Genomic DNA, 21886 nt, shown 5'->3' on the forward strand with positions numbered 1-21886 from the left:
TTACTTGTCTGACCTTAAGAATCTTGTCGCTCATTCAGACAAGAGGATTATTTAGTAAAAAAAAAAAAAAAAATGCTCGAAAAGAACAAAAGGTCACCTACGGATCTACCATCATTTTAATAGCCAACCTCTTTCTTTCCTGCTGTTAAAATGTGCTCACAGTTGCACATTTTTTTTGCTTCTTTTCTCAGCGCAAAGTCAGTAGGAAACGAAACTTTTTCTCAGGAGACAGAGATTTTGAACTCCAGCTTCGTTGGCACATTTCTGGTTTTCACAGCGACTCGGGGGTCTCTGGGAGAAAAAAAAAAAAAAAATGAAGGAGCATCAAAGCCTTTAATTTTGATGGCAACAATGTGTTAAGAGCAGGAGCAGAATAAGGTCAGGCTGCTCTCTCGGGCGGAGAATGAATTTATCATCTCCCTCGATCCGCCTCGGCAGATCGGCGGCGGTCATTTAGCCCAAAAAAAAAAAAAGGCTATTGTTCGTGTTCATTCAGCGTCATTTAGATTAGATACATTTTTTTAAACAGCCCGGAGCCACTCCTGTTTTATGGTTGTGTCGAAATGTCAGCGACTGTACTCCCCCACATTAATGGTAATGTGTGTGTGTGTGTGTGTGTGTGTGTGTGTGTGTGTGTGTGTGTGTGTGTGTGTGTGTGTGTGTGTGTGTGTACACCCCACGCAGTTTGTGGAGACCATCAGCAGCAAGCAGACCGAGCTGGACACCTTCATCGCCGAGGGCTACAAGACGGCCTTGTCCGAGGAACGTCGGCGGTACTGCTTCCTGGTGGACCGCCAGTGCGCCGTGGCCAAGAACAGCAGCGCCTACCACGGCAAGGTAACCGGTGGATGCATGTAGCAACACTGCTAAGCACTTAAAACTTGAATCGAACTTTGGTTCGTTCAATCAAGACTAATCGCATTCCATAGGGCTAATTATTGGACGCCAGGGCATACTTGCCAACCTTGAGACCTCCGATTTCGGGAGGTGGGGGGCGTGGTCGGTGGTGGGGCGGAGGCGTGGTTGGGTTGGGGGGCGTGGTTAAGAGGGGAGTAGTATATTTACATCTACAATTCACCAACTCGATTATTTCATATATATTTCATATATATATATGTATATATGTATGAAATACTTGACTTTCAGTGAATTCTAGCTATATATCTTTATTTTGTTATATATATAAATAAAATAAATAGTTTAATTTCAGACAGCATCTATCAAATACACAGTAATAAAAACACAGTTGTTCTACTAACTGTACTGTGCTTGCTGGTTACTAAAAAAAAAAAAAAACAACAACACTTACCTTTCACTATTTGAGTAACCTTTGTTCTGCCATTCATTTCTTCATTTTGTTCGTCGACGGTGTAATATATTAAGTTGGAGTCAATAACCAGTCGAGGTGATGAAGTTATGTCTTTTCCCTCACTTGCCGTCAGGTGTCCGACACCACGTAAATCGTTGGCCAATCAAAAAGCATCCCCATAACGCTATAGCCAACATTCACCAGGAGATGGCAACAGATGACATACATCATTCTATTACAGACGGCGTCACCATGGCTGTAACGTCCTCGTTCTTCTGCTCCGTCTCCTTGTGTGTGCAGTTTTTTATTCAAATCCGTAGATGTTGTAACATGATTGGGCAGGCAAGCTGTTCATATAGTGGGAAAGCGGGCGTGAAAACAGGCTGTCCCCACTTAGGTCCGCAAGGAGCTGGAGGGGGTGTGGCCTCCAGCTCCGGCTGAATTTCGGGAGAAATTATCTTCCGGGGGGTTTTCGGGAGAGGCGCTGAATTTTGGGAGTCTCCCGGAAAATCCGGGAGGGTTGGCAAGTATGCGCCAAGGTAATGTGTTCTAATTTACCTTCTCTAGTGCCAAAAAGGGAGACTGGAAGAGTTGTTAAAGTCATAGTCACTACATTTGGGGGTAAATTTCGTCACATTTGTTTAGATTTAGAACATTTTACCATAGGAATTAATAGAAATGCGTGATGCCATTATTAAATATTGTATAAATTACACCAAAAATACTTTTTAGGTCAATCAATCAATTAAAGTTTATTTATATAAATAAATCATGTGTTGACTTTCAAGGCAAGAATTAAGTTAACTGCGGTAATAGTAGACTTAGTGGTAAAGATTTAGTTTCATTGACGATATTTTTAAAACCGTATTTTTCGCATTATAAGTTGCAGTTTTTTTTCATAGTTTGGCCGGGGGTGCGACATATACTCCGGAGCGACTTCCGTGTGAAATTATTAACACATTTCCGTAAAATATCAAATAATATTATTTATCTCATTCGCAGAAGAGACGAAGAAAATGTCAGCAATCGTCACACACACGTCGACCAAAAAGAATTCGGCGGGGGGAGGGTCATGGCAGAAGTGCATTGTGGGTAATGGGATGTTAACTGCTATATGCTATATGCTACTGCCGTAGCTATTGACATGGATCATTCCATCGATGGCGGTAACTTATAAAAACTGAGAAGGGCTGAACAAAAATGGCACTGAAAAGGACATCATGTACTGCAGATTACAAGATGGATGTAGTGAAATATGCAGCAGAAAACGACAAGAGGAAGCGGCGCATACCTTGGTGTGACCTCACTAATGCGTTTCCTATAAACACACTCTGCAACCTTGTGGACAGCCTTTCCAGAAGAGTTAAAGCTGCAATAGCTGCAAAAGGTGGACCGACATGATACATATGGGTTAGGAATGGGATGGCACTTCAAGTTCATATGTGAGTCACGGCAGGTGGCCAAATACTTTTGGCAAAATAGTCCAGCTGAGGGGATTATAATCGGTGCAAGGTTACATTTGAAATGAAAATGTTAACATTTATTATTTTGTTCCCCTGGTCCATATTTCCCATAGGTCATAAAACATATCAATAACTATCGATTTTGACCACTAGAAAACACTTATGTATTGATACAGTTTCACGCCATATTGCACAGCCCTACACGGTTGTATATCTTTCCTTTCTGCCCGTCCACTCCTGAGTGTTTTATCACAAACTGCCCTGGAGGCGTATATAATTCACACTCACGTTAGCTTTGACCACTCACAGGGGCCTCTTCGTTGTAACTACATATTAAAGGCCCACTGAAATGAGATTTTCCTTTTTAAACGGGGATAGCAGGTCCATTCTATGTGTCATACTTGATCATTTCGCGATATTGCCATATTTTTGCTGAAAGGATTTAGTAGAGAACATCGACAATAAAGTTCCCAACTTTTGGTGCTGATAAAAAAGCCTTGCCTATACCGGAAGTAGCAGACGATATGCGTGTGACGTCACGGGTTGTGGAGCTCCTCACATCTGAACATTGTTTACAATCATGGCCACCAGCAGCGAGAGCGATTCGGACCGAGAAAGCGACGATTTCCCCATTAATTTGAGCGAGGGTGAAAGATTTGTGGATGAGGAAAGTAAGAGTGAAGGACTAGAAAAAAAAGACTATACAGTGGGAGCGATTCGGATGTTATTAGACAAATTTACTAGGATAATTCTGGAAAATCCCCTTATCTGCTTATTGTGTTACTAGTGTTTTAGTGAGATTATATGGTCGCACCTGTACAACCTGAAGGTCGGCCCCGCACTTTTCTTCAGCACCAGTCGACGGGTGGTGGCGATGCCCATCTCTGCCCTTCGCAAGGGACGCTCTTCGAAACACGATCTTTCGAAATGATCGCTGCATAACACACTGTACTTTGTGTGTGTGGTCCAATCCAACCGTGTTCGCTTGACCACTCTGTTCCATAGTCAATCAATCAATCAATCAATGTTTACTTATATAGACCTAAATCACAAATGTCTCAAAGGACTGTACAAACCACTACGACTACGACATCCTCGGAAGAACCCACATAAGGGCAAGGAAAACTCACACCCAGTGGGACGCCAGTGACAATGATGACCAAGAGAACCTTGGAGAGGACCTCAAATGTGGGCAACCCCCCCCCCCCCCCCCCCTCCCCTCTAGGGGACCGAAAGCAATGGATGTCGAGCGGGTCCAACATGATACTGTGAAAGTTCAATCCATAGTGGATCCAACACAGCCGCAAGAGTTCAGTTCAAAGCAGATCCAAGACAGCAGCGAGAGTCCCGTCCACAGGAAACCATCCCAAGCGGAGTCGGATCAGCAGCGTAGAGATGTCCCCAACCGATACACAGGCGAGCGATCCATCCTGGGTCCCGACTCTGGACAGCCGGTACTTCATCCATGGTCATCGGACCGGACCCCCTCCACAAGGGAGGGGGGGACAAAGGAGAAAAAGAAAAGAAGCGGCAGATCAACTGGTCTAAAAAGGAGGTCTATTTAAAGGCTGGAGTATACAAATGAGTTTTAAGGTGAGACTTAAATGCTTCTACTGAGGTAGCATCTCGAACTGTTACCGGGAGGGCAATCCAGAGTACTGGAGCCCGAACGGAAAACGCTCTATAGCCCGCAGACTTTTTTTTGGGGCTTTAGGAATCACTAATAAGCCACAGTCCTTTGAACGCAGATTTCTTGCTGGGACATATGGTACAATACAATCGGCAAGATAGGATGGAGCTAGACCGTGTAGTATTTTATACGTAAGTAGTAAAACCTTAAAGTCACATCTTAAGTGCACAGGAAGCCAGTGCAGGTGAGCCAGTACAGGCGTAATGTGATCAAACTTTCTTGTTCTTGTCAAAAGTCTAGCAGCCGCATTTTGTACCAACTGTAATCTTTTAATGCTAGACATGGGGAGACTTCATATGGATATTAAAGTCGTCCATTATGATTATATTATCGGCGTGTGTCACTAGATCAGCAACGAACTCTGAGAATTCATTGATAAAGTCCGAACAGGGCCCTGGGGGGCGGTAGATAACAGCCAGGTGTAGAGGCAGCGGTGTGACAGACCTCATAGTAAGCACCTCAAACGATTTATATCCAGTGCAGGTGAGCCAGTACAGGCGTAATATGATCAAACTTTCTTGTTCTTGTCAAAAGTCTAGCAGCCGCATTTTGTACCCGAAAATAATACGTTACAGTAATCAAGACGAGACGTAACAAACGCAAGGATAATGATCTCAGCGTCGTTAGTGGACAAAATGGAGCAAATTTTAGCGATATTACAGAGATGAAAGAAGGCCGTTTTAGTAACGCTTTTAATGTGTGACTCAAAGGAGAGAGTTGGGTCGAAGATAATACTCAGATTTTTTACCGAGTCACCTTGTTTAATTATTTGGTTGTCAAATGTTACAGTTGTATTATTAAATAGAGGTCAGTGTCTAGCAGGACCGATAATCAGCATTTCCGTTTTTTTGGCGTTAAGTTGCAAAAAAATTAGCGGACATCCATTGTTTAATTTCAAGCTTCACCGTCATCTTTCGGGAATGTAAACGATGAAACACCGGCTGTGTTTGTGTTGCTAAAGGCGGCCTCAATACACCGCTTCACACCTACAGCTTTCTTCTTTGACGTCTCCATTATTCATTGAACACATCGCAAAAGATTCAGCAACACAGACGTCCATTAATACTTTGGAGTTATGCGATGAAAACAGACGACTTTTAGCTGGGAACGGGGCTGGAACAAAATGTCCTCTACAATGCATGACGGCACGCGTCATCATACCGCGACGTTTCAGCAGGATACTTCGGCGCGAAATTTTAAATTGCAATTTAGTCAACTTAAAAGGCCGTATTGGCATGTGTTGCAATGTTAATATTTCATCATTGATATATAAACTATCAGGCTGCGTGGTCGGTAGTAGTGGGTTTCAGTAAGCCTTTAAGACTGCATTCGATGCCGTAATCTCTCATTGCACCTTCTTACGTAGCCTCACTCGAATTGCTGAATCAGCAGCAAGATGCATACAAATCATTTAAAGAAGTCTTGCTGCGGGTATGCTTATCTTCTTCCACATGGACGGGGACATTTGAAGTAAAGAACGCCGGCATCCGTCTCCAGCGGGGAGAGCAGGTGGGTGTTAAGTGTCAGCCTTGGAAGATACCACTGGACGACGACTACATGTGCTTGTTTCTTTTCTGCAGCATCCTTTTAGTCTAGTCATTAATCAGCATGAGGGTGTGCGTGGGACGACCTGCATGAAAGGAAAATGTCCTGAAGGGGTGCGCAATGACAGAAGTGGGGTGGGGGTGGGGGTGGGGGGGTGCTGGGGAGTGACAAATGAAGGAGGGAGCCGTTCAAGATAAAGCATGAAAAAAAAAATGTTCAGCAGAAGCATGCCGCTTGTGTTTTGTCCACAGGCTGTGAGTTGCTAGCGTGGGCAGCTCGGGTGCGCGTTATCCCACGCAAGCCTGTTTTTGTAAGCGTGAAAAGGGTCAAGGATGCACGGCGAGGAGGAACCTTTGTGGACTGAGGCTACAGTCGCATCGCATGGGCGGATGTTTTTGGTCAAAACCGATCTTATTGATGGCCGTTCACATTACAAAAAAACACAGTTTCTAATGTGAATGCAATCTGACCCACATGCAAACATGATGTCATGACTTGAGAGGGCCGATTATATCGGACTGCTGATATTATCGGCCGATAAATGCCTTAAAAATGTGGACGGCGTGGCGCGGTTGGGAGATTGGCCGTGCCAGCAACCTGAGGGTTCCTGGTTCAATCCCCACCTTCTACCAACCTCGTCATGGTCGTTGTGTCCTTGAGCAAGACACTTCACCCTTGGGGCGGTTTAGCTCGGTTGGTAGAGTGGCCGTGCCAGCAACTTGAGGGTTGCAGGTTCGATTCCCGCTTCAGCCATCCTAGTCACTGCCGTTGTGTCCTTGGGCAAGACACTTTACCCACCTGCTCCCAGTGCCACCCACACTGGTTTAAATGTAACTTAGATATTGGGTTTCACTATGTAAAGCGCTTTGAGTCACTAGAGAAAAAGCGCTATATAAATATAATTCGCTTCACTGCTCCTGATGGGTCGTGGTTAGGGCCTTGCATGGCAGCTCCCGCCATCAGTGTGAATGTGTGTGTGAATGTGGAAATAGTGTCAAAGCGCTTTGAGTACCTTGAAGGTAGAAAAGCGCTATACAAGTATAACCCATTTACCATTTAAAATGTGGTATCGGAAATTATCGGTATCGGTTTCAAAAAGTAAAATGTATGGCCGTTTAAAACGCCGCTTGTACGGACGTAGGGAGAAGTACAAAGCAGTTACGTCTCCGAGTCATACTTGCCAACCCTCCCGAGTTTGCCCGGGAGACTCCCGAATTTCCGTACCCCTTCCGAAAATCTCCCGGGGCAACCAATCTCCCGAATTTCTCCCGATTTCCACCCAGTCAACACTATTTGGGTCGTAAGGCACTGCATTTGGATGCCGGCCCAATCCCATAATATCTACGGCTTTTCGCACTCACAAGTGAATGCAAGTCATACTTGGTCAACAGCCGTAGAGGTTGTCAGGTTCAAACACCGATGACATCTATTAAACAAGACAAGAAGCAAAGAATTAAACAGAGACAGAATTCAATTTGGCTCAATTGAGGAGAAACCTGTCGACCTGTAACCTCTTACAGTGTCACCCACGCTCTGGCGAAAGATTTGTAGGCCTCCCCCTTTATTTGGGCTTTCTCTGACCACATGACAACAGCTGCTTCCGAAGGACGAGGTCGCGAACAGTCATCGAATTTGTTTACAATAGTTCAAGAGAAAAGGTCGTAAACAGTCCACAGAAAAGGTCGTAAAAGAGTTCATGAAGAGGTTCGTAAAACAGTTCGAAAAAGGAGGTTCAAAAAAAGGTCGTCTGGAACTTGGGCAGATCCTGCCGTGTCCCCGCTTTGTAGTCCTTGGGTTGAAACAATATCTTTGTTTATTAAAATACATGAAAGAAAACTGGAACACCTTCTTGCTGCCTTACGAGCCTTACTCTTGGTAGGTTTCAAAGACAGCTTTTGCTTCTCACCGGGCACTCAATGTAACACAAAGTTTATTGCGATAACTTAGAAACAATCATTCTAACTGAGATCACACTAAGGTTGGCCGTATAAACAACTTCAACACTGTTACAAATATGCGCCGCACTGTGAACCCACACCAAACAAGAATGACAAACACATTTCGGGAGAACATCCGCACCGCGACACAACAGAACAAATACCCAGAATCCCTTACAGCACTAACTCTTCCGGGACGCTACAATATACACCCACCACTACCCCCTAACACCACCCCCCCAACCCCGCCCACCTCAACCTCCTCATGGTCCCAAATTCCAAGCTGCTGTTTTGAGGCATGTTAAAAAAAAATAATGCACTTTTTAACTCCAATAATAAATATGACAGTGCCACGTTGGCATTTTTTTTCCATAACTTGAGTTGATTTATTTTGGAAGATCCTGCTGTCCAGCGAGGCATCACAACAAAATCAGGCATCACAATGTGTTAATTCCACGACTGTATATATCGATGTCGGTTGATATCCATCCATCCATCCATCCATTTTCTACCGCTTATTCCCTTTCGGGGTCGCGGGGGGCGCTGGCGCCTATCTCAGCTACAATCGGGCGGAAGGCAGGGTACACCCTGGACATCGGAATCGGTAATTAAGAGTCGGACAATATCGGCAAAAAAGCCATTATCGGACATCTCTAGTCATGACCGCCTCTGTATTTATGATGAGACTGTCGCAGATCTTCAAAATGCAACCTTGTTGAGACTGATTTGGTGGATAAATGGGCCAAATTCATTGTCCCATTTACTCTCTGTAAAGCACCAGTTCATTTGGCAGCAAAACAGGCCCAGAGCATAATACTACCACCACCATGCTTGGTGGTAGGGATGGTGTTCCTGGGATTAAAGGCCTCACCTTTTCTCCTCCAAACATATTGCTGGGAACTGTGGCCAAACAGCTGCATTTTTGTTTCATCTGACCACAGAACTTTCCTCCAGAAGGTCTTATCTTTGTCCTTGTGATATCAGATTTACTAAAGGTTTGCGTGTATTCAATCATGCAAAGCTGATCTATTAAGCCTGTGAGCAGATGATTGTATCTCGTAAAGGGCAAAATAGAAAGTGCAATCCATTTAGCGCATCTGTCATCATGTACAGTAACTTGCAAAAATAATCACAACCCTTGAACCGTTCCATATTTTATCACATACACAGAAGTAATCCGCCCCTCTGAGTCAATACTTTGTGTAACCACCTTTTGCCGCAATTACAGCTGAAAGTCTTTTGGGGTATAACGCAACCTTTTTGAAACCAAGAGCTACTTCTTGGGTACTGATTATTTTGAAGGGCTACCAGTTTGATACACACTTAAATAAATGACCAGAAATAGCCAATTTGCTCAATTTACCTTTAATAAATAAATCTATATATATATATTTTAAAAAAGGGTATTTCTGTCTGTCATTCCATCGTACATTTTTTTTCCTTTTACGGATGTTTTTTTTTGTAGAGAATAAATGATGAAAAAACACTTAATTGAACGGTTTAAAAGAGGAGAAAACACGAAAAAAAATGAAAATTTAATTTTTAAACATAATTTATCTTCAATTTCGATTCTTTAAAATTTGAAATTCAACAGAAAAAAATGAAGAGAAAAACTAGGTAATTCGAATCTTTTTGAAAAAATTAAAAAAAGAATTTATGGAACATCATTAGTAATTTTTCCTGATAAAGATTAATTTTAGAATTTTAATTACATGATTTGAATAGGTTAAAATCCAATCTGCACTTTGTTAGAATATATAACAAATTGGACCAAGCTATATTTCAAACAAAAACAAATCATTATTTCTTCTAGATTTTCCAGAACAAAATTTTTTAAAGACATTCAAAAGACTTTGAAATAAGATTTTAATTTGATTCTACATATTTTCTAGATTTGGCAGAATATTGTTTTTGAATTTTAATCATAATAAGTTTGAAGAAATATTTCACAAATATTCTTTGTCGAAAAAACAGAAGCAAAAATTAAGAATTAAATTAAAATGTATTTATTATTCTTTACAATAAAAAAAAAATACTTGAACATTGATTTTAATTGCCAGGAAAGAAGAGGAAGGAATTTAAAAGGTCAAAAGGTATATGTGTTTAAAAATCCTAAAATAATTTTTAAGGTTGTATTTTCTCTCTAAAATTGTCTTTCTGAAAGTTATAAGAACCAAAGTAAAAAAATAACTGAATTTATTTAAAAACAAGTGAAGACCAATTCTTTAAAATATTTTCTTGAATTTTTAAATTCTATTTAAGTTTCGTCTCTCTTAGAATTAAAAATGTCGAGCAAAGCGAGACTAGCTTGCTACTAATAAATAAAATAAAAAAAAATAGAGGCAGCTCACTGGTAAGTGCTGCTATTTTTAGAACAGGCCAGCGGGCGACTCATCTGGTCCTTACGGGCGACCTGGTGCCCGCGGGCACCGCGTTGGTGACCTCTGCCCTACGGGCTTTGCACATTGAGTGACTGAAATGTTTGCCCATTCTTCATTGCAAAACAGCTCAGGCTAAGTCAGATTAGATGGGAGCGTTTGTGAACAGCAGGTTTCAGATCTTGCCACAGTTTGTCCACCGGTATCTCAGAGTGACGTGCAGTGTTTCCTCCACACATAGAGTTCAGTATTTTGGCCAAAAAGTTCAATTCATGTTTCTCGCAATCATACCTCTCCGCCATGCCTCCACAATTTGATTCCATATTTCTGAGACTTATGCAGATCCCAAATACACAATAGCGAGTACTAGTAGGTACTAGAGATGCGCGGTTTGCGGTCTCATCCGCGGAGTCCGCGGGTAAGCCGCGGGTCTGGCGGTTGAGATGACGAAAAAATAGATTTTAATTAGATTCGGGCGGGTGGCGGTTGAACCATCCGGAAATATTTGATATACATGGTTCTGGGATTGGTATCCTTTGCCATTCAAAGAGCACTCTAAGACCCGCGTCATAAAGCGAAGAAAACAATAGGAGACGCTATTAATCTCTTGAATGACTGCCGGCAGTCACACAGATACTAAGTAATAGGTAGTGCTATAAAGCCATTAGCTTTGTCGCCTTTTACAACATGTATGAACTGTTTGTCAGTCCATCATCATGTTGTGTGTGGCTTCCGCGGTAACACGCACACGACTGCAAGTTATACTGGGTGACACAGAGTACACTAATGGTTGTGATATAAACAATTTTAACACTCTTAGTAATATGCACCACGCTGTGAAGCCACACCAATTAAGAACGACAAACACATTTCGGGAGAACATCCTCACAGTAACACAACATAAACGCAACACAACAAATACCCATAATACTCCGTATTGCTGATCTACGTTGCTCCTGAACCGCTTGTGATCTATATCAGATGGATGGTGTTGACCCAGTATGGATGTGGTTATTGCTGTATTCATTTGTCCACACACCTTTTGGAAGGGGAACAAACTTAATCAAACTGATGATCCGTCGAGTAAATAATTGGGAATGGGTCCTGGGTAGGGATGTGTACCTTTCACATTCGAACCGGGAAGGAGTTTGTACCAGTGCCCAACAGTGCCAAATGACTCAATATTAATTGGTTAATATTGGAATTTTTATTGATCATTTATTTATTATTATTTAACATTCAACACTGAGATAATGATAACTGTCACCCTGTTGTTGTATCTTCATTTGGTTTTTTTACACCTCTGAGTATGTGCATAATAAGTATTTTATAGTAAGAGTGCCATGAAAAAAATCACAAGTTTTATTTGTAACACTAGGGCGGTATAGCTCAGTTGGTAGAGTGGCCGTGCCAGCAACTTGGGGGTTGCAGGTCCCACTTCCGCCATCCTAGTCACTGCCGTTGTGTCCTTAGGCAAGACACTTTACCCACCTGCTCCCAGTGCCACCCACACTGGTTTAAATGTAACTTAGATATTGGGTTTCACTATGTAAAGCGCTTTGAGTCACTAGAGAAAAGCGCTATATAAATATAATTCACATTCACATAATCCTTTGTATTCATGACACAGCCTGACTCTTTTATAAACCTCGGTAAGGTGGGCGGGGTTGGGGGTGCGGGGGTGTAAAATATATTCAGGGTTTGTCACGGATGCAAAGGATTGTGGGTATTTGCTGTGTTGTGTTCTCCCGAAATGTGTTTGTCAATCTTGTATTGTGTGGCTTCACAGCGTGGCGCATATTAGTAAGTGTTAAAGTTGTTTATATCACAACCATCAGTGTACTCTGCGTCACCCAGTATGCCTGTCAATATTGTGCGTGTAATTGTGGAAGCTGCACACATGTTGTCGGAACAACAATCGGTTCGTACATGTTGTCGAAGGTGTCTAAGGCAATGGCTTCACAGCACGCCCATATTCTTGTCATCAGGATGAACGTTTTTTAATAGTCGCGAGAACGTTAGCGGCTCCAATTGACTTCATTACTTTGTGAAACAGGTTTAAATAGCTCTGTGAGTGGTAAAGGCGGCCGACGTCTGATGTATTTCAGCGGGTGGGTACGGTCCTGATAAAAAGTTGGTTCGGGTGGACGGCGACTTTGGTTCTGCGGGTGCGGATGATATACTTGCCTATCCGCGCATCTCTAGTAGGTACATAACAGAGCTCCTCTTAACCGGTTGTTTTTGCCCTTTGTGGACTTCCATTGGCCCTGGCCAATGGTGAACACAGTATTTAAGAACGTACTGGTTCCAAAAGAACTGGAAAAATTATCCAATGACGTTTTGATCCATTTTATTTACACTAGACTAGACTTCCTTTTCTTGTCATTCAAGTTTGAATTTTACAGTACAGATTAGAACAACATTTTGTTGCATTAGCTCATGGTAGTGCTGGATAAAATAGCAATGAGGTACAGATATAAATAAATCGATTACTGTACATATAAATATATTGCACTTTTTCATATGCATCCAGGTTTATGGATGTATGTTGTATTGTCTTTATATTGCAGCAAGTTAATCCGTGTTTGGGGGGAATTGAGGGGATTATTATAATGCGTTCAAGAGTCTCATGGCCTGAGGGAAGAAGCTGTTACAGAACCTGGAGGTTCTGCTATGGAGAATGCGGAACCTTTTTCTAGAGTCCAGCAGTGAAAACAGTCCTTGGTGGGGGTGGGAGGAGTCTCTGCAGATTTTCTAAGCTCTGGTCAGGCAGCGGCTTTTTGCGATTTCCTGGATAGGAGAAAGAGGAGTCTCAGAGACTTCCAGTCAGAGGCACTGAAGGCTCCAGTCCAGGCAGAGATGCAGTTGGTTAGTAGGCTTTCTACAGAGCCTCTGTAGAATGTGGTGAGAATGGGGGGGAGGGAGCTGTGCTTGTTTCATCCGACGCAAAAAGTGCACGTGTAACGCTAGTATGGGCTAGGTGGGTTAAAGGGGAACATTATCACCAAACCTATGCAAGCGTCAATATATACCTTGATGTTGCAGAAAAAAGACCATGTATTTTTTTAACCGATTTCCGAACTCTAAATGGGTGAATTTTGGCAAATTAAACGCCTTTCTGTTTATCGGTCTTTTAGCGATGACGTCAGAACGTGACGTCACCGAGGTAACACACCCGCCATTTTCATTTTCACATTACAAACACCGGGTCTCAGCTCTGTTATTTTCCGTTTTTTCGACTATTTTTTGGAACCTTGGAGACATCATGCTTCGTCGGTGTGTTGTCGGAGGGTGTAACAACACTAACAGGGAGGGATTCAAGTTGCACCACTGGCAAGAAATCTGCCGCCAGACCCCCATTGAATGTGCCAGAGTGTCTTCACATTTGACCGGCGATGCTAAGACAGACATGGCACAGAGATGTATGGATAACCTGCAGATGCATTTGCAACGATTAACTCAACGAAATCACAAAGGTGAGTTTTGTTGATGTTGTTGACTTATGTGCTAATCAGACATATTTGGTTGCGGCATGACTGCCAGCTAATCGATGCTAACATGCTACGCTAATCGATGCTAAAATGCTATTTACGCTAGCGGTATGTACATTTGAAACTAGATACCCACATTTAATGCGAAACAAACACTTACCAATCGACGGATTTAAGTTGCTCCAGTGTCACAAGATGCGAAAGTCCTGATCGTTTGGTCCGCACATTTTACCGGCGATGCTAATAAGGCAGCCATGCTATGGGCCACTTCATTAGGTACACCCATGCTATGGCCGAATAGCGTCAATAGCTATTCGCTCAATAGTTTCAATTTCTTCTTCAATTTCGTTTTCGCTATCTGCCTCCATACTCCGACCATCTGTTTCAATACATGCGTAATCTGTTGAATCGGTTAAACCGCTGAAATCCGAGTCTGAATCCGAGCTAATGTTGCTATATCTTGCTGTGGCAACCGCCATGTTGTTTGTATTGGCAGCCCTGTATGACGTCACAGGGAAATGGACAGTCGGATTGCAAATAGCGAAAATCAAGAACTTTAAAGCTTTTTTTAGGGATATTCCGGAAGGTGTAAAATTTTGAAAAAAACTTCGAAAAATAAAACAAGCCATTGGGAACTGATTTGTATTGTTTTTAACCCTTTTGAAATGGTGATAATGTTCCCCTTTAAGAGTGTAAACCGTGGGACAGAAGATGGTTCGTCTAGGAGCCGGGGTATGAAAGATGACGAAAACTAGTTATCTTGGTTTCGACTGCATTAAATGTATTGACACAAAAACATAAATACCACAGATAACGCAATAAAAGAAAAAAAAAAATGCCCAAAACAAAAATACAAGATACAGTCCTGCTTCCTTCTCCGAACCAGTCCACAGTTCAGTTCAAAAGGCACACAAACACAACAACTTTGGCGTCAGTCTAAAAGTTCAGTTCCAAACACAAAAGTGAAGTGAATTATATTTATATAGCGCTTTTCTCTAGTGACTCAAAGCGCTTTACATAGCAAAACCCAATATCTAAGTTACATTTAAACCAGTGTGGGTGGAACTGGGAGCAGGTGGGTAAAGTGTCTTGCCCAAGGACACGACGGCAGTGACTAGGATGGCGGAAGTGGGAATCGAACCTGCAACCCTCAAGTTGCTAGCACGGCCACTCTACCAACCGAGCTATACCGCCCCAAAAGGGTTCGCAGCGGAGGAAGAAAAAAAAAATGCCTGTCCTACCGCATAGTGGTTTAGCTCGCCATTTTGTTGAGTTGAGTTTAAAGGTGGATAGGGAGTTCGGGTTGTTCAGGTCTCCGGGTATTCCTTCCCGGAAAAAAAAACCTGACCTGAGTAATCGAGGGCAAAACAACACAGCATGCACGGCCCGATAGTTAATCGAACATGTTGGCTAATTATGAAGTTTGCAAAGTGTGGGGATGAGAAGTTTCTTCTCCAGAGCGTCTCACAGCAGCCACAGCAGAGACGAGAGAGCCTGGTAGGAAGCGAGCGCCATTTTGGGGCAGGAAGTAACCCTCCACAATAAAAGTCTTTGCACTGTATGCATGTGTTTAATGGGTATTTTAAATTTGGGTTACACATGCGCTGCTGAACAGGCCCATCGCATAATACTACCACCGCCATGCTGGACGGTAGTTATGGTGTTCCTGGTATTAAAGACATCCCCTTTTCTCCTCCACACATATTGCTGGGTATTGTGGCCAAACAGCTACATTTTTGTTTCATCTGACATCGCATGGACAAAGATAAGACCTTCTAGAGCAGGGGTGTCAAACTCAAATACAGAGTGGGCCAAAATTTAAAACTGAAAAAAGCCGCGGTCCAAGGTTGCACAAATTAACTTTTTAATAGGGACCAAAACAAGTTGTGCATTGAATATTGACCAAGCAAGGCTTATATAACTTTATAGTGACATGCAAAATCCAGTTTCAAATAATAATCATTAAAAAATATCAATGGCATGAGGTGGCGACTTGTCCAGGGTGTACCCCGCCTTCCGCCCGATTGTAGCTGAGATAGGCGTCAGCGCCCCCCGCGACCCCGAAAGGGAATAAGCGGTAGAAAATGGATGGATGGATGGATATTAAATAAAATAAAAACACAGATTTGATGCCTTTTTTCGGCGGCGGGTTTGAGTTGGGGTGGGGTTTGGTGGTAGCGGGGGTGTATATTGTAGCGTACGGGAAGAGTTAGTGATGCAAGGGGTTCTGGGTATTTGTTCTGTTGTGTTGATGTCGTGTTACATTGCGGATGTTCTCCCGAAATGTGTTTGTCATTCTTGTTTGGTGTGGGTTCACAGTGTGGTGCATATTTCCAACGGTGTTAAAGTTGTTTATAAGGCCACCCTCAGTGTGACCTGTATGGCTGTTGAACAAGTATGCATTGCAATCACTTGTGTGTGTGTGTGTAGAATCCGCATATATTACGTGACTGGGCCGGCACACTGATTGTATGGCGGAAAAGCGGACATGACAACAGTTTGTAGAGGACGCTAAAAGCAGTACCTTTAAGGCACGCCGCCAATATTGTTGTCTGAGTGGAAATCGGGAGAAATTCGGGAGAATGGTTGCCCCGGTAGATTTTCAGGGTTGGGTGGCACTGAAATTTGGGAGTCTCCTGGGAAAATCGTGAGGGTTGGCAAGTATTAGAATTAGCGGTGAATGCACCGGCGGGCCAGCTCTAATGTTAATTTAATATTGTCTCAAGGACCAAAATAAATTACATGGCGGGCCAAATTTGGCCCGCGGGCCAGAGTTTGACTCCCATGTTCTAGAGGAAGGTTCCTTTGACCCAGCAGATTTGGTCACATTTTCAGTAGACCCATAATAAGTAGAGATGTCTGATAGTGGCTTTTTTGCTGATATTCAGATATTGTCCAACTCTTAATTACCGATTCCGATATCAACCGATACCGATATGTACAGTCGCGGAATTAACACATTATTATGCCTAATTTTGTTGTGATGCCCCGCTGGATGCATTAAACAATGTAACATGGTTTTCCAAAATAAATCAACTCAATAAAGGAGAAAAAATGCAAAATGGCACTGCCATATTTATTATTGAAGTCACAAAGTGCATTATTTTTTTTTTAAATGCCTCAAAAAAGCAGCTTGGAATTTGGGATATGCTCTCCCTGAGAGAGCATGAGGAGGTTGAGGTGGGCGGGATTAGGGGGGCAGGGTTGAGTTATGGGGGGGTAGAGGGAAGCAGGGGGTGTATATTGTAGCGTGCCGGAAGAGTTAGTGCTCCAAGGGCTTCAGGATAGCTGTTCTTTTGTGTTTTTGTTGTGTTACGGTGCGGATGTTCTCCCGAAATGTGTTTGTCATTCTTGTTTGGTGTGGGTTCACAGTGTGGCGCATATTTGTAACAGTGTTAAAGTTGTTTATACGGCCACTTTCAGTGTGACCTGTATGGCTATTGACCAAGTATGCTTGCATTCATTTGTGTGTGTCAAAAGCTGTAGATGTTATGTGATTGGGCCGGCACTCAAAGGCAGTGCCTTTAAGGTTTATTGGCGCTCTGTACTGCTCCCTACGTCCATTTACCACTCCGTACAGCGGCGTTTTAAAAAGTCATGTTTTTTACTGTTTGAAACCAATACCGATCATTTCCGATATTACGTTTTAAAGCATTTATCGGCCGATAATATCGGAAGCCCGATATTATCGGAAATCTCTAATATTAACTTCATGAAAGAACCAACTAATCACTCTATCACAAAAAATAAGAGTTGTAGAAATTATTGGAAACTCAAGACAACCATGACATTATGTTCTTTACATGTGTATGTAATTTTTTGACCACAACTGTATAAATTACAAACCAGTTAGGCGCTAGAACAGACCTGGGCAAAATAAGGCTTTTCCATCTGGCCTGCCGGACATTCCAAAATAATTATTTTAGATCTTTAAGATGGAAAGTGTAGCTGCTGTTATGATGTGCGGTGATGTTTTCTACCGACCGTAAGTCTTGAACTATACAAAGTATTTCAATGGTTGGAATCTGCACTTTTGGATGATATACCAGTTATTATGGTCATCTAATTAGTTACTATGGTCATCTGAATAGTTACTATGGTCATCTAATTAGTTACTATGGTCATCTGAATAGTTACTATGGTCATCTAATTAGTTACTATGGTCATCTAATTAGTTACTACGGTCATCTAATTAGTTGCTATGGTCATCTAATTAGTTGCTATGGTCATCTAATTAGTTACTATGGTCATCTAATTAGTTGCTATGGTCATCTAATTAGTTGCTATGGTCATCTGATTAGTTACTATGGTCATCTAATTAGTTGCTATGGTCATCTGATTAGTTACTAAGGTAATGTAAGTCACAGCAGCTCAGACGAGGCACCATGCAGTGTTGGTGGGGAGCATTTCCACAGATCTGGAAGGAGATTTTCACAACAAAGTTTTAAAGCTTATTGATGAATCAGGTATATCAGATGGTAGGTGGGTTTATTTTGTACCTTTCGCGTTAATATTTCACTATTTGTTGCATATCGGTTGCGTTTCACTTGATTGTAAAATGTGCCGATGGAAAGAGGGTGTGAAGTTCATATTTTGTCAATATTCAACGTTTTATCCTTCATAGAAAAATTTTAAACTCCATTATGTTTTTTAAGGCGGTCTGTCATAATGTTTTTAGCATTCAATCAGACATTATTGTGAGGTTCTGTATTGGTGTTCCTAAAAATAGATATACAGGCCCCCAGACACATTTTTTTCTCTAAATGTGGCTTTCCAAGTCAAAATAATTGCCCAGGCCTGCTCTAGAAACTGACGTGAACGCATTTTTACAATCTTTAAACAAAGGTCTTAAAGGAGGTGGGGGGTGTGGTTGGGGGTGGGGTGGGGGCGTGGTTGGGGGCGTGGTTAAGAGTCAAGTATTTTATATATATATATATATATATATACATATACATATATATATATATATATACACATATATATGTATATACATACATACATATATATGTATATATACATATATACATGTATATATATATATATATATATATATATATATATATATATAAAAAATAAATACTTGAATTTCAGTGTTCATTTATGTACACATATACACACATTACACTCATCTACTCATTATTGAGTTAAGGGTTGAATTGTCCATCCTTGTTATATTCTCTGTCACTATTTTTGTAACCATATGCGTGAACAGTAGATGGCAGTACTGTCCTGTTTAAGAGTGTCACAACATTGCTGTTTACGGCAAACGAACTGCTTTACAGTAGACGAAAACGGGACTGCTGTTGTTGTGTGTTGTTACCGCGCTGGGAGCATATTAATGAAACTGCCTAACAATAAACCCACATAAGAAACCAAGAACTCGCCCTCGATCATCCTACACTTATAACGTCATTGGGCAGGCACGCTGTTTACATTGTGGGAAAGCGGACGCGAAAACTGGCTGTCCTCACTCAGGTCCGCATGGAGCTGGAGGGGGCGTGGCCTCCAGCTCCGCCTGAATTTCGGGAGAAAATTTGTCCTGGGAGTTTCCCAAAAAATCCGGAAGGGTTGGCAAGTATGCTCATTAGTGAACTACCATTGAAGTCTCTAATGGTGCACTCAAACTACCACCCTTTAGTCCACTGTTAATCATTAAACTCCAAGTTAAGTACGGACTCAGAGGTAAATACCCACAGCCATAATCCATAGAAAGTGGTCCCGTAAGAGTGGAAGGTTTTACATTTTGATTTGGTCCGTTTGTCCATAATGTGACCGCGCCCTCGTACTTCCAGGGTAAAGACCTCCTGACCCAGAAGATCCCGGTCTGGCTGCAGGCCTGTTCAGATCCCAACAAGCTCCCAGAGAGGGCCGTGCTCTTGGCCCAGCAGATGGGCTCAGGAAACGTAGGCGGCACCAGCCCCATGCACGCTTCAAAATCCAACCTGGTCATCTCTGACCCCATCCCCGGAGCTCAGCCCCTTCCTGTGCCCCCGGAGTTGGCCGTGTTCATGGGCAGTGGCCTCGGACACCAGGCGGTAAGTTAACACTTTGACTCGCGTTCAAGTCTCACGTTGCCGCAGTCGCTTTGACCGCTTCGTTCCAGAGGCTGATGGGCCCCGACGGAATGTCCATGGTCAACGGGACAACAGGAGCGCACGGCGAGGAATACTGGTCGGATGGCGGCAATTTATCCCAAGTCAGACCTCCGTCTCCACAGACTCGGGCCCAGGGGCAGTCCCAGGCTCAGCCTCAGAGACAGGTCAGCGACGTCTACTCCAACACCCTGCCTGTGCGCAGGCCCGCACCTGCCAAGAATAAGAACCCAGTGGGTAAGATCTCCACCATAGCGACACCCGCGTTCAAAACCAAGACTTTTTCTTGCTCTGATGAGTTGACCCCAGCGGCAATGAACAGGAAGCATAAATACTCCATTGACCTGTACACTCTATTACTTTCCTGCTTTATTGGGGTTTTAAAACCGTGAGATTTTTTTTTTTACTTTTCTACGTTTTGTTTATTTAAAAGCTGTCATAATATCTGATAGAGCTGCTGAAGAAAATCGATTCACATCCGAATTGTGATTATTTTTCATTCGTATTCCAAATCAATTCATAATGTTATTTTCTTTAAGAATACATTTTTAAAAGTACATTTTTAGGCCACGTTCACGTTTACTTGCTGCATTTGTACTTCATACATTTGCATCCAAAAGGAGTTTTCGTAGAAACTTTAGTTCTGTAATTCACTGTAGCAATTCAATGAGACTTCACTGCCATCGGTTCGCAGCCGAGTGTGAAGCGGCCAGAATGAGAATCAGCACCTCCAAATCCGAGTCCATGGTTCTCTCCCGGAAAAGGGTGTAGTGCCATCTCCGGGTTGGGGAAGAGACCCTGCCCCAAGTGGAGGAGTTCAAGTACCTATGAGTCTTGTTCACGAGGGGGTGGGAAGGAAGACCGGCGGATCGGTGCGGCGTCTTCAGTAATGCGGACATTGTACCGATCCGTTGTGGTGAAGAAGGAGCTGTGCCGGAAGGCAAAGCTCTCAATTTACCGGTCGATCTACGTTCCCATCCTCACCTATGGTCATGAGCTTTGGGTCATGACCGAAAGGATAAGATCACGGGTACAAGCGGCCGAAATGAGTTTCCTGGCTCTCCCTTAGAGATAGGGTGAAAAGCTCTGCCATCCGGGAGGAACTCAAAGTAAAGCCGCTGCTCCTCCACATCGAGAGGAGCCAGATGAGGTGGTTCGGGCATCTGGTCAGGATGCCACCTGAACGCCTCCCGAGGGAGGTGTTTAGGGCACGTCCAACCGGTAGGAGGCCACGGGGAAGACCCAGGACACGTTGGGAAGACTATGTCTCCCGGCTGGCCTGGGAACGCCTCGGGATCCCCCGGGAAGAGCTAGACGAAGTGGCTGGGGAAAGGGAAGTCTGGGTTTCCCTGCTTAGGTTGTTGCCCCCGCGACCCGACCTCGGATAAGCGCAAAAAGATGGATGGATGGATGGAGGAGTTTTCGTAACCTATAACCTGTTTTTTAAATTTTGCATTATAATTTTATAGCTAATAATACAAAACCCAAAACCAATGAAGTTGGCACGTTGTGTAAATGGTAAATACTAGGGGTGTGGGAAAAAATCGATTCGAATGCGAATCGAATCATTTATGTTATGCGATTCAGAATCGATTCTAATTTAAAAAAAATCGATTTTTTTTTTTATTTAAATATTTTTTATTTTTTTTTATTTTTAAATCAATCCAACAAACCACTACACAGCAATACCATAACAATGCAATCCAATTCCAAAACCGAACCTGACCCAGCAACACTCAGAACTGCAATAAACAGAGCAATTGAGAGGAGACACAAACCAAAAGTAGTGAAACTAAAATAAATATTATCAACAACAGTATCAATATTAGTTATAATTTCAGCATAGCAGTGATTAAAAATCCCTCATTGACATTATCATTAGACATTTATAAAAATAAAAATAAAAAGTGTCACAGTGGCTTACACTTGCATCGCATCTCATAAGCTTGACAACACACTGTGTCCAATATTTTCACAAAGA

The 21886-nt window shown here is 42.6% G+C and overlaps 1 protein-coding gene across 4 annotated transcripts in view; it reads left to right on the forward strand.

The window, feature by feature from the left end:
* baiap2a (BAR/IMD domain containing adaptor protein 2a) overlaps nt 1-21886 on the forward strand; it is a 256159-nt gene that overhangs the window by 200976 nt on the left and 33297 nt on the right. For all 4 annotated transcript variants that reach the window (XM_061884942.1, XM_061884945.1, XM_061884943.1 and 1 more), the window contains 3 exons: nt 685-837; nt 19606-19848; nt 19917-20142. In XM_061884942.1, coding sequence (XP_061740926.1) covers nt 685-837; nt 19606-19848; nt 19917-20142 — 622 coding nt within the window. The remainder of the gene's footprint in view (nt 1-684; nt 838-19605; nt 19849-19916; nt 20143-21886) is intronic.

Source organism: Nerophis ophidion, linkage group LG23 (genome assembly GCF_033978795.1).
Source record: "Nerophis ophidion isolate RoL-2023_Sa linkage group LG23, RoL_Noph_v1.0, whole genome shotgun sequence".
NCBI classification, from domain to species: domain Eukaryota; kingdom Metazoa; phylum Chordata; class Actinopteri; order Syngnathiformes; family Syngnathidae; genus Nerophis; species Nerophis ophidion.